Source organism: Cordyceps militaris, assembly GCF_000225605.1.
Source record: "Cordyceps militaris CM01 unplaced genomic scaffold CCM_S00001, whole genome shotgun sequence".
NCBI classification, from domain to species: Eukaryota; Fungi; Ascomycota; class Sordariomycetes; order Hypocreales; family Cordycipitaceae; genus Cordyceps; species Cordyceps militaris.
In genome coordinates this window covers 2,482,600-2,495,359 of record NW_006271969.1, presented here as the reverse complement: position 1 = coordinate 2,495,359, position 12,760 = coordinate 2,482,600, and the positions used below count along the sequence as shown (strand labels likewise).

Here is a 12,760-nt window from a genome sequence, read left to right as displayed (position 1 = left end):
TCTACCTCTGTGTAATCTTACGGATTTGCTCTCCAAATGCTGGCATGCGTAGTTTGGCCAAGCCTGCTCCAAAGCCAAAGCGCAAGTTTGTCAACATCCACGTAGGCGCACCTCGCTGAAGCAAAAGTTAGTAGTGTACTCGGTGCAAATGGTAAAAGACGAGAACATGTAGCCCGTTGTCATTTTTTCTTGTTCTCTTCTGCGAGTGACTTACCAAGCCTGCACTGAAGCCGGCGGCACCGGGCAAGTAGATTGTGCTCGAGTATGTGCTGTAGACGGAGTCGACAATGGCCTCGGCCACCGTTTCGACCTCGAGGAACGGAACGGCAAAGCTGCCGCCCTTGGTCGCTGCGCCTACCATGGGCGTGCGGATGAAGCCAAAGATGCCGAGCGTCTGGCGGACGCGAGGGGCGTCGTACATGAACTTGAGTTCCAGTTGGAGAGCCTGTCAAGACGCATCAATAAGCCGGGGGAAAAAAAAGCCAAAGGAAAAAAAGAAAACATATTGCTTACGTCGTGCATGGCGGAAAGACCTGCCTTGGTGGAGGAATAAGGACCGATGCTCGGGCCGGCAATCACCGAGCTCAGCGATCCCGAGTACACAATGTGTCCGTGGTCGCGGCGCACCATGTCTCCCAGGAACTGCTGCGTGACGTAGTACTGCGCGAGCAGGTTCGTCCTGACGACGAGCTCAAAGTCCTCGGGCGGCGCCGTCAGAATCGGCGACCCGCGCGCGACGCCCGCATTGTTGAAGAGCACCGTCGGGTGGCCGACCTCGTCGCGGACGCGGTCCGCCATGGCCCGTACGGCGGCGGCGTCCGCCACGTCGCACTGGTAAAAGTGCACGCGCGCGCCGTCCGCCGCCGCGGGCACCTCCCACGTGAGCGCGGCGGCGATGTCGACGACGACGACGGCGGTGCGCGGGTTGCGGCGCAGGAACTCGCGCGCGACGCCGGCGCCGATGCCGCTGCTGCCGCCCGTCACGAGCACAATCTCGCTGTCAAAGTCCCACGTCGGGTCCTCGACCCAGTTGTTGGTGCTCTTGTGCGTGAGCCAGCCGCTCAGCGCCCACGCCGACGTGAGCACCGCCGCGATCCACGCCGGCCGCCGCAGGCCCGCGTGCCCGGCCGCGAAGCGCAGCAGCCCGGCCGCCGTCTCGTTTTGGGAGAGGGCGCGCAGAAGGGCCGGCGCCCAGCGCGCGAGCAGAGGCTCCAGCGACAGGCCGAGGGCGAGGGGCAGGGTCGTGCGGTGGTTCACGACGCGGCTCAGGGTGCTGACGACGCCGTCGATGTTGAGGCCCTCGCGGTTGGTGAACATGGCAGCTGCTGTCGCGTTTCAATCAGATAGAGACGGGAGCTTGTTGGGTAGGATAGAATCAGTCGCGTCTTGGAAACAACAAATTCACGACGAAATGCTGGCTTTTTAAACACTTTGATTCCTCCTGCCACAAAAGTACCCACGCGTCGTCATCTTGTATTATGGGCGCCTCTGTAATATAGGTAGGCCCTTGCGTTTTAATGTCACTGTCGTTTCCGTTTTGTGGCTCAATTCTTTCGAGTTTGCCCCAAGTCCGCTCGCGAGCTGGGGCGGCTGATGAAAGATCAGCTCAAGGTATTCCCTCTCAATGTGTCTTACTTGATGTAGGTGCGGAATTCGCTGAGAACCCGTCGGAGTTGGCGCTCAGTCTCACCTCGTACCTCTTCTCACATGTGTCGACAGCGCAAGAGACTGTTTTCCGATCCAAGCTCCACTGGTGAGAGAACTCATTTGCCACAAACCGATCCGCTATATCTATTCCTCGCGCCGTATGGTTGTCTCGCAAACCCTCTGGGCAGAGCCAACTGCTTGACAACTAGACAGGCACCAATCAGTTCAACCATTGTTCATCACTGATCCACACGATGATTCTCCAGCGCGATGGGGCCATCTCTGGCCGGCGAACTGAAGTGTTACTCTATGAGGTTAGCTAGCACGCGATAGATGCAGGCTAGCTGCCTTATTGCTGTGGACTCGAGCGCCAAGCTCTGGAACGGAGTGCCGATTCAAGCAAAGAACCTCGGCTACTGGCTACTCCAGAAGATTACCCCGTCTTCCGTGCGCAAGCCAACTCAATCGGGTCATTTACAATTGCCAGGGCGTTTGAATATAGAGCCTGACTTGGCCTTTTCCTCGCACGTCTTCTTCACCATATCTCATTCTTCTCCCTGGCTCTCTTGCCCTGATTATCGCCTTCTTACTCAGCGTGCGAAAGACATTGCGAAGCGACTCTGTTAGCGTCTCTGCTCCCTTCCTGTTACGGACAACCTCGGCTGAAGCTTGTGCGACCGCACCAACCCGAAACCGATACGATAAACCCCGGACGAAATCCGTTCACCATGGTAAGCTGATGCGTACACATCTTTCGGAGCAAAGACCGCCCGAGTCGGGCGCGTGCGACTGTGCTCAACTGGAAGCTGCAAAAGAGCCAGGTTTTCTTTTCAGAAAAAAAAAGGCAAAAAAAAAACCGTCGCCTTGTTCCGCGACGAGCAGATGGACATGTTGAAACGGCGTCGCAAAGAAGCCGAGGCTGACATTGCAATGTAGGCTGGCTTCCCGAGCAAGCCGGACATGAGCGTCGGCGAGCGCCTCAAGATGATTCTCAAGCTCCTCACCATCTGTACGTTTGCTCTCGCTTGCTGCCCACCCACCGCCGGCTAACAAGGGGCCGCCGTGGCGAACCTGCAGTCCCCGTGAGCCTCGCCCTCAACATCCTGCGCATGCTCGTGCTGTCCGTCGTGCACGGCATGAAGCTGCGCCCGTCGCTGCTGGCCGCCGTCGTGCGCACCACCTTTGGCATCCTGACGGGCAAGGAGATTCAGAAGCTGCAGCCGACGACGCGCCAAGAGTACGCCAAGTTCATCAAGTACGCGGCCAAGCGGTGGAGCGCGCCCAACTTCAAGAACCGCGTCGTCTACGACGTGCAGGAGCTCAACAAGGGTGTCGACGACTCGGCCATTCTCTGGCTCGGCGACCGCAAAAAGGCAAAAAAGGTGGTCCTCTTCCTCCACGGCGGCGGCTACGTGCTGCCCGCCTCCGACGGCCACTTCCTCTGGGCCTGGAACGCCTACGTCATGTCGGGCGTCGAGGCCGGCGTCGAGACGGCCGTCGCCTTCTTGCAGTACACGCTCGCGCCCCGCGGCGTCCTGCCCGGCCCCCTGCGCCAGACCGTCGCCGCCTACGAGGAGGTCCGCGCGCAGGGCTTCCAGGCACGCGACGTGGTCGTCGGCGGCGACTCGGCCGGCGGGAACCTGACGATGCAGTTCCTCGGCCACGCCCTCCATCCGCAGCCAACCGTTACCGAGCTCAAGCTGTCGGAGCCCCTTGCCGGCGCCTTCCTCGTGTCTGCCTGGCTGGGCCAGAGCGACGACACCGAGTCCTTCCGCACCTTTGGTAATAATGACATGGTCAGCACGGCTATCATCCAGAAGCTGGGACCGGAGTCGATTGACCCTCACAAGCACGCTACCGTCAGGTTTGAGTCAGACCCTTGGTCGCGCCCCCTCGAGGCCGACTTTGGCTGGTTCCAAGGCTTTGAAGCGATTACGCCCAAGCTCTACATCACGTATGGCGGCCGAGAGGTGCTGCGCGACCACAGCCTTGCCATGATTGAGACAATCAAGCGCGAGGCGCCCGCCGTGAACTTGCTCACCTACGAGGCCCCCAAGGAGCTCCACGACGGTGTTCTCCTTGAGCACATTTTCAAGAAGCCCGACCACAACGCCAAGAAGATGAAGACATGGTTCAAGAGCGTCATCATTGAATAAGCGCTCGACTCTTTCGGAAATTGAATTGTATGACATGGGAGGTTATTCGTATGTGCGTAAAACGCATACTGGCTCAGTGTAGATATGTATGCTCAAGTCACCTCTACCATGATGCCGTGCAGCCCTATCAAGTGAGGCATTAGTCCACAACAACGCAGGAGCGGGAGATTCTGTGGCTCATCCCCTTTTGAAACCCCTGGCGCCGGCACCGTAACAGTGCGATAAATATGGACGACTGTCTTAATACAGGCCATTCTCCGACATTTTGATACTTTGAGCAACTTCTTTCTCGAGGCGTAGTCCGCCTACGAATGCCGCCTCTTGCGCAGCGGTAAGCCTGGTGCCTATAAAGACGGCACCGGCGTACTCTGCCCGGTATTGAAGCCATTTCTGGATATACTAGCGAGCTAACGTAGGCAGAGCAGGCAAGACCGGCCTTAGTAATGCCGGCCACTCCTCTGGTCGGCACCTCTCTCCGGTTTCAGCAGGCGAGGCTACGGCTAGGCGGTAAGCACGGCAAGCTCCCCTTCTATTGACGCCGGGAAAAAGGCTACACCGGCCTCGTTCTCGCAGGGGTCGGCCGTGAGGCGCCGCAGCCCCTCATAGTCTCGGTGTTTCCAATGGTGTCCTGCGCTGTGCCTGGACGGCGATGGGCCGAGAGTGGGCATCGGTGCGGGTTGAGGTATAGTCAATGTCCTAATCGCCGGGAAGCTCGCGCGCGTGAGGACTGTCATGGCCTATAGGATACCCGCGGAGGGCCAGCTGCAGGATGATGGACAGGCCAATGACGCCGGCACTGTAATGTCCGGCATGATCAGCAAAGGACGCTGGGGGGGGGCATAATTGCATACCAAATCACGGCAATGTGTTGGCGTGAGGTCATTTCTTCCATAATTGATCAATGTGGTGATGCGATGTCTAACCTCCGTAAGGGTGTTTGTCGATTGTCAAGCAACCGGTGTATTTGACTCCTTGTAAATATGTCAATTGCTCCAGCGTGCTACGATACACGCACTGCTTGTCAGACTTTGAAAATGTGCGAAACAAGCATGTACAACTCTCCCCCCATTACCAGGCATAAGTCAATGGCAGGAGAGAATGCAGACCTGCAGAGGATGCTGTGAGATCTGGTATTCCATATCCATACTGCGCCTGGGGCTGTTTTTCGATATCGAAAGGGCATGGGAAAACGGGCGCCCTTCGGCATATTGCTGTACTTAGATGCATCAGCATGGCAGGGTGGACGACCCGGAGAGTGCACATTGATAGACTCGTCTCTGCAATCAGTCTCCCTATTCACCATTCCGATGCTGGGAAAGTCATCGCCACCAGTTCCGTTTCACGTCCAAGTAGTAGCCCGGTTAAATCCAATGGAGGAGCATTTCGCCTGTGGCCTTGGCTAGAACCATGGGTGGCTACAAATTTGGTGAAACGGTCTTCATCTAAACACACGACTAATGAGTTTGGGAGTGGAAGTTTAATTTCATGAGTAACATACTGGGTCAATCTCGAGTCATTTCATTCTATTTGGCGATTTGGGCCTGTCGCTCGCTGTTCGTAAATGTGTAGTGTTCAAGGGTTGTCGGGTAGTGCTCGTCCGGTTTGATGGACTGTCTGATGTCGGCAATTGCATGAATCTTGTCTGGGGTACGGTTACAGACAACCTAGAAGTGGCTTGCGCGAAGCATGCCTCATCAGCGCAGTGCTTGGCTTGGCAGCAGTGGTCGTGAGGGAATTCGATAATTCGATACAAATCCTCACTTGCAGGCCGCGCATAGGAAGCTGTATAGGATGAGGAAGCCGCGGGAAGGGACGGCGTCCTTGTTTTCTTTTCCCAGTCACTAGCACGACAACTGAGGCTCCAAACAGCGTTTCTTCTGCGACGCGGAATCGGTCCCGCCCAAATACCCCTCTATCCCTTCCTCTAGACAATTGGCAGCAATGCACTGCCCATCTGCCTGTCATTCCTATTTATAAACACTCAACTTGATCGACTCGCTCGCCCACTAGGGCGTTCTGCAGCCGATTGCCACCGAACTGTACATACCTACCCGTGTGGCTGACGTGGAAGACGAGACATCCATCCACACGAAGCGCCTGCGTCCACGCACTCGACGGATGAAGCACACTTTTGGAGAACCGAAGTTGGCCACACAACCATCATGTTCTTTCTTCTTTCTTCTGACTGCTCCGCCGGCACTTTATAGCACGGTTTTGTGGCGGCGAGATTCGCGGCCGCCCTTCTCAAATAGGCAACTAACTGGTCGAATGTGGCTGACCGTTGTAACCTCGTCCGTACCACCTTTTGTTTGTGGTCAAGATCTCGGTGTCACTTATCTCTCCAGCTCGCCCCGAAGACAAGCGTTATTTTTCGTTTCCTTTGTCGGACAAGACCACAGCACTTTGCAGATAGAATAAACTGTCCCATATGCGGCCAAGATTTGGAATTCGCTTGACTTGCCAACCCACTAGCTACCGCGGGGAGTACTTGGCAAGGCAGTCGTCCCTGTAGTTATGGATGCAACTGGACCATTGGCAGGTGGGTTGCGTTCATCAGCGCCCCCGCCGTGGCCAAATATAGCACCTACGGCCGTGAAGGTTAATGGTTGATGCTTGATGGAGCCTCGAACGTGGTGGTATCTAGGGAGGTTTCGAAAGACTCATCGTTTGTGTCAGATGGCTTGAAAAAGAAAAGCCAAGACCCGAAAGGGCTCGCTGCACCAACTTTGTTTGTACGGGCACGAGCATGTCGTTCGAACAGTGTAGTATAAGCCAAGCTACAAGGATCCATTGCAGCAGTGTCGTCAAAGTGAAGGAGCAGAAGCCGATGGCGGTAGATGAAGGAGACGACAGATACACGAATAATAACTTTTTGCGAGAGGGAATTGATGTAACAGGAGAAAGTCAAGGTACTACCTAGCGAGGTACCTCAGGTAGGTAGTGACCCGTCGGCAGCTGGCAGCTGGCAACTACAAATTGGGTAACAAACGGCTGGCAGCCCAAAAACGCCAGCCAGCATTCTCTACAACGTCGCATCTACCCACCACAATATTTCAAGAGAGAAACCCCCTCTTATCACTTTGATCATTGCCAATTCATCAAGACCGATGGCACCCATCCTACTCAGTCATTGCTGATCCGCCGAGACGCTAAAACACCCCTGGCTCCTCTATTGCCCACCGCCTAGCATCTGTTACAGACTCAGTTTTGGGGGCGCCACTGCGACACTATTTCTCTCGGCCATTTAGACATGCATTGATGCGACTCAGCCTGATGCTGACACTAGAAAGACTGTACTTAAGACGGAGCCACCAGGTGCTGTTGTTAAGTAGCCTGGTCGTCTCTGGGTTGTCGCTCAGGGGGATTCGATACTTTACTGTTTTATCTTTTTCTTCTTGTACATACGATACGATAGACGGACATTGTCGAGTGCTGGCGTCTCGACTGCTCTTCAGACTGATACCTCATAGGCGTGGAGGCTGACAGGATAGCTACCTACCCAACTTCCGAAACCACGACGCCTTGCATACAAGCTTCTGCAACTGGAAATAAGACAACTGGCCTAACAAGATCACGTATGCCTCGAATCTGCAGAGTATAGGCATCACCATGCGCTTGTCCAGCGCCAGCCTGGCCGCCGGGCTCGTCTTGGGGGCTCGATATGTCGCAGGCACAACGCAGAGCGTCACTGGCGCTGACAGCAACCCTGGCTATCTCGCCGTACCAGTGGGCACAATACCGCGCACGCAACACAGCGAGAAGCGATCCCAGAAAGCCATCCAAACGACATTGGAAAATAAGGACTTTTTCTATGCCGCACAGAGTATGTTGAGGTCTGCGTGACGAATCAAGGTCCAGTTGGCGACCCCTTTGCCGCTTCTTGTTGGATACAATTGAGTGTCGAGCTGGCGAACCTAACGTCAGACATAAACGCAAAGGAGCAGAAGGGCTAACAATATGTTCTCACCAGTTGGCATTGGAACGCCACCGCAAAATATCACTGTCCTCATCGACACGGGCTCGAGCGAATTATGGGTGAACCCAGACTGCTCGACAGTCCGCGCGCAAGAGCAACTACAATGCGACCAGTTTGGTCAATACGACCCCAGCCAGTCACGGACACCGGCAATCGGACCATTCGGGAATGAGGAGATAAAGTTTGGGGACGCGACAAATAGAGCAACACAGACGTCTGTCATGATTGAATACTATTGTGACAAGCTCGCATTTGGCTCGTTGTCCATATTGAACCAGACGTTTGGCGTGGTGCAGGAGAGTGAGCGGCAGTCACAAGGAATCCTGGGCCTGGCACCCGACCTGCAGGCAGGGTTTAACGGCGAGAAACCGTACAGCCTGGTGCTGAATACCATGGCCGAGCAAGGTGTCATCGCCAGCCGGGTATTTTCTCTGGATTTGCGGCACTCAGACGTCAAGACTGGGGCCCTCATCTACGGCGGGCTAGACCGCAGCAAGTTTATGGGCACGCTGCAAAAAGTTCCCATCATCAAAGGCTTGGCAGGCGAGGCTCGACTGGCCGTGTCCCTTGACACGGTGGGCATCACACTGTCCACGTCGGAAACTAACAGGCGGCTGCAGGGCGACAACAGCAACGTCATGCTCGACTCGGGCACGACGATTTCGCGGCTGCAAGAGCAGGTGGCGATGCCGATCCTCAGTGCGCTGAATGCCCAGCCGGACGGCGATGGCTACTTTCAGATTCCCTGCCAGAGCCAGAACTTGCCAGGGTCGGTAAACTTTGGATTTGGTGGGGTGATTGTCAGGGTGCCATTCAAAGACTTCATCATCAACGTCGGCGACCCGTTGACATGCTACGCGGGCATCGCGCTGACAGAAGGGCAGCAGATTCTGGGCGACACGGTGCTGCGGGCGGGGTACTTTGTGTTTGACTGGGACAACGAGGCGGTGCACATTGCGCAGGCGGCCGACTGCGGCAGCCCGGACATTGTGACGGTCGGCAAGGGCGTGAATGCGGTGCCGTCAGTCCGGGGCAACTGCGGCGCGGCACCTGGCACACCCACGCAGACCATCTCGGCCGGGGGCGGCGCCAGCAGCAGCAGCAGCAGCAGCAGCAGCGTCCGCCCGGTGACGACGACGTACACGGTGACAGTGTGCCCCGCGTTCGACCCCAACTGCAAGACGGGAGTGGTCATGACAGCCACGGCTGAGGCGAAGGCCAGCGAGACCAGCGAGGCCGGGGGCACCGGAGAGAGCGGAAAGACCAGCAGCAACAGCAGCAAGGAGTCCAGCAGCGGTAGCGGGCGGTATGGCGTGGTCTGGTCGTTACTGGCGGTGCTGTGCTCGGTGAGCATGGGCAACGTGATTATTGCTTTGCTGTAGTGGATGATTTTGTTTTGGTATTTTTTGCATGTTGCATTTTCTGGGATAGCGATGGTGATAGAGGGATAGATCCGAGCTTGCGGCCGCAATGTGATTATTTTGTTGGTCATGGGACGGGGCCGGCCGGCAGGCGTGCGGCTAGCAGGATATGGGTGTATATATGCATAAATTACATTCGCAGTGACAAATAGAATTGAAGTTGTCTCTGTGCTGCTCGCAGGGATCAAGTAGCTACATACGAACCATTAAGCTAGGATGCGCAAAGGGTCCTTTATCGTGTGCCTGGGGCCGTCGGGGCATTCGGGGCAATGTAGCGCCGTGACAAGATGGGGCCGGCCTCGGCATGTGGGTTCCATCAGGTTGGTAGCTTGACGAGACAAGATGGAAGCAGCGGAGATTGGGACAGGCCAACAAGGAATAATACAAGAAAAAACAAAACAGCTCAGGAGAGTATCCGGTTTCTCAAGAAAAAAACCCACTTAACGGACTTTTCAATCCCATCACATCCGAACAAAAGAACTGCATGGTGCAGGTGCCGCGGCGGCCCCCCGGAGATGTGCTCCACTGAAGCTCGAGGGCATGTTTCCCTCGGCTGTGCGGAATAATAGTTCAAGAAAATGGAGAAAATAGGCCAAGCCATTCTCCACTCGCCTCCGGAATCGCCAACAGTGCTTATTGGGCAGGCGGAGCAAGAGCAAAGAGCCAACATCGGCGGGCGTGGGGAAGGCTTTTGCCGAGACGGGCACGCTGGCGGCGGCGCCCGTTGCAAATAGTCTTTTTTCTTTTTTTCTTCTTTTGACTCTCCTCTCTTTTTCTTCCTTCCTTCATCTCTTGCCATCGCCTTTATTACTTGTTCGTTTTCCTGTTGCCGATTGCTCTTCTTCTCTTGCGACAACTCGGACCCGGCTTGTATCTGCCTCTTCATAACCATCCCGCGCGCACACGCCGCTGCCCCCCCAATCATCATGGTCTTTCAACCAGCTTCTTGGGTCCCGTCCCTGACCGGTACGTTGTCGCATAAAAAAAGCTCATAGCCTTTGATGGCTTCTTCCCTCCCCCCTAGCGCGCTCCGGGCGGAACAAACCCGCGCGCGCGCTCTTGGGTCGCATTTCTTGCTAAGACACCAGACCCGGGCCAGACATCCCCGACAGCATCCCGCTGTGCGAGTTCATGTACAATGACCGCTACGGCCGCTGCAGCGCGGCCCAGTCCCGCAACCCGTACACGTGCGGCGTCACCGGCAGCACCTACACCTCCAAGCAGGTTCCCGAGCGCGTCGACCTCCTCGCCCGCGCCATTGCCAAGCGCCTCGGCTTCAGCCCCAACGAGGGCACCGAGTGGGACAGGGTCGTGGCCGTCTATGCTGTCAACACGGTGTGTCTCTACTACTCTCTTCAAACCACCAAACTTTTTGAGTGAAAAACTAACTCATGTATTTTTTTTTCTGCTTCACCCTAGATTGACTACATTCCCGTCTCCCACGCCGTCCACCGCCTCTCCGGCATCATCACCCCGGCCAACGCCCAGTACTCGGTGCCGGAGCTCGAGCACCAGCTCGTCTCCTCGGGCGCCAAGGCCCTCTTCACATGCCTGCCGCTGCTCGAGACCGCGCTCCAGGCCGCCGACGCTGCCGGCATCGCCCGCTCCGCCGTCTTCCTCCTCCCCGTCCCGGGCGGCAAGCCCCACCCCGATTTTCTCTCCTCCGACGACCTCATCACCCAGGGCCGGTCGCTGCCGTCCCCGCCGCCGCTGGCCTGGATCAAGGGCCAGGGCGCCCGCCAGACGGCCTTTCTCTGCTACTCGTCCGGCACGTCTGGTCTTCCTGTAAGCACATTTTCCTCTCCTCGCTTCGCTCTAGTGAAAAAAAAACGAAGGCCACGCAGCTTCGCAAGACTATGTGGTGCTAACGAATAAGTAGAAAGCCGTCATGATCTCGCACTACAACATCATTTCCAACATTGTCCAAATGACGCTCCACCAGAGCGTCGGCCGCAAGCAGGACAATGTCACGACCGAAAACGTCCTCGGCATCCTGCCCCTCAGCCACATCTACGGCCTCACCGTCGTCGCCCACGTCTCCCAGTACCGCGGCGACCAGCTCGTCATCCTGCCCAAGTTCGACCTCGCCCTCTTCCTCCGCACCATCCAGGACTACAAGCTCAACTTCCTGCCCGTCGTGCCCCCGATGCTCATCCAGCTCATCACCAACAAGCAGGTCGTCACCCAGTACAACCTCGACAGCGTCCGCTGCGTCTTTTCTGGCGCCGCGCCCCTCGGCATTGAGACCCAGGAGGCGGCCAACAAGATGTTTCCCAAGTGGAAGATTGGTCAAGGCTATGGTATGTCTTCCCCCCCCTGGTCCTCTATTTCCTTCTTGAACCCCAACAAATTTCATGCCCCCAACCTGCTTACTGATTTAACCTGTTCCCTAGGCATGACGGAAACCTCTCCCGTCGCCACCGCCAGCACCGAAATCGACCTCGTCCCCGGTTCCTCGGGCGGTCTGCTGCCCGGGTACAAGGCCAAGCTCATCGACGCCGAGGGCAAGGTAGTCTCCGGCCACGACCAGCGCGGCGAGCTGCTCCTGCAGTCGCCCTCGGTCGTCCTCGGCTACCTGCACAACGAAAAGGCCAACGCCGAGACCTTTGTCCACCACGCCGACGGCCGCTGGATCCGCACCGGCGACGAGGCTCTCATCCGCAAGTCGGCCAAAGGCCACGAGCACATCTTCATCACCGACCGCATCAAGGAGCTCATCAAGGTCAAGGTATGTATCTCGCACAATGTTCTTTAAATCTTCCTTGAACCCCAAGCAGAAGCGAGAACAAAAAAGCAAGTTACTCACAACCCACACAGGGCTTCCAAGTCGCCCCCGCCGAGCTCGAGGCGCACCTCCTGACCCACGACTTCGTCCACGACTGCACCGTCATCCCCGTCCCCGACGACCGCGCCGGCGAGGTCCCCAAGGCCTTTGTCGTCAAGAGCCCCGCCGCCACGTCCTCGGGCAAGTCGGATGCCGAAATTCGCCGCGCCGTCGAGGAGCACGTCGAGAAGCACAAGACAAAGTACAAGTGGCTCAAGGGCGGCGTCGAGTTCATCGACGCCATCCCCAAGAGCCCCAGCGGCAAGATCCTCCGCCGCGTCCTCAAGGACAAGGAGAAGGCCATCCGCAAGGCTCAGGGTGCCAAGCTGTAAGGGGGAAAGGGATGGACCGACGGGGTGTGTGTATACTTTGTGCGCAGACCGAGACAGGTGGGAGAGTGCAATATTTGATGTAAAGGATTTACGACAATATATGTCGGGTAGGATAATATACAACTGTTGTTCGTTTTTGACATAGCAATAACATGGATACTTTTTTTCGTTTTTGGACACAAGTTGCATGCGGATACTAGACACTGTTCAAAGATCTGTCGCGCATCTATATCAATTAAGATTATTGTCTTTTTGTCATTTGAGCGCGCTTCGATTCACAATCATCGCAGAAAATCTTAAAGCAAACCAGTCCAGTGGGTATTAATTAATAAAGCTGTCTGCTCCCAGGGGAGATGCTGCTCCCCTGTATAGAGAACATTTCATATAGTAAGGATCGTAAGAAT

At 56.4% G+C, this 12,760-nt stretch overlaps 4 protein-coding genes across 4 annotated transcripts; 3 read left to right on the top strand and 1 right to left on the bottom strand.

Annotated features, from left to right (window-relative positions):
- Position 1: 1 nt before the first annotated feature.
- CCM_00782 (short-chain dehydrogenase, putative) lies at positions 2–1,317 on the bottom strand (the record flags this gene model as incomplete). The annotated part of the gene is made up of 3 exons (XM_006665941.1): positions 2–115; positions 215–445; positions 514–1,317. 3 exons carry the CDS (start codon positions 1,315–1,317, stop codon positions 2–4), a joined length of 1,149 nt encoding a protein of 382 aa, XP_006666004.1.
- Positions 1,318–1,980: 663 nt separating this feature from the next.
- On the top strand, positions 1,981–3,803 carry CCM_00781 (alpha/beta hydrolase fold protein; the record flags this gene model as incomplete). The annotated part of the gene is made up of 3 exons (XM_006665940.1): positions 1,981–2,094; positions 2,584–2,656; positions 2,725–3,803. The coding sequence occupies 3 exons, from the start codon at positions 1,981–1,983 to the stop codon at positions 3,801–3,803; spliced, it is 1,266 nt and encodes a 421-aa protein (XP_006666003.1).
- A 3,609-nt stretch (positions 3,804–7,412) lies between these two features.
- Positions 7,413–9,161, top strand: CCM_00780 (candidapepsin-4 precursor; the record flags this gene model as incomplete). Its single annotated transcript, XM_006665939.1, has 2 exons — positions 7,413–7,626; positions 7,774–9,161. The coding sequence occupies 2 exons, from the start codon at positions 7,413–7,415 to the stop codon at positions 9,159–9,161; spliced, it is 1,602 nt and encodes a 533-aa protein (XP_006666002.1).
- A 965-nt stretch (positions 9,162–10,126) lies between these two features.
- CCM_00779 (phenylacetyl-CoA ligase) lies at positions 10,127–12,356 on the top strand (the record flags this gene model as incomplete). The annotated part of the gene is made up of 6 exons (XM_006665938.1): positions 10,127–10,166; positions 10,300–10,535; positions 10,620–10,985; positions 11,080–11,500; positions 11,594–11,928; positions 12,018–12,356. The coding sequence occupies 6 exons, from the start codon at positions 10,127–10,129 to the stop codon at positions 12,354–12,356; spliced, it is 1,737 nt and encodes a 578-aa protein (XP_006666001.1).
- Between the last annotated feature and the right edge of the window lie 404 nt (positions 12,357–12,760).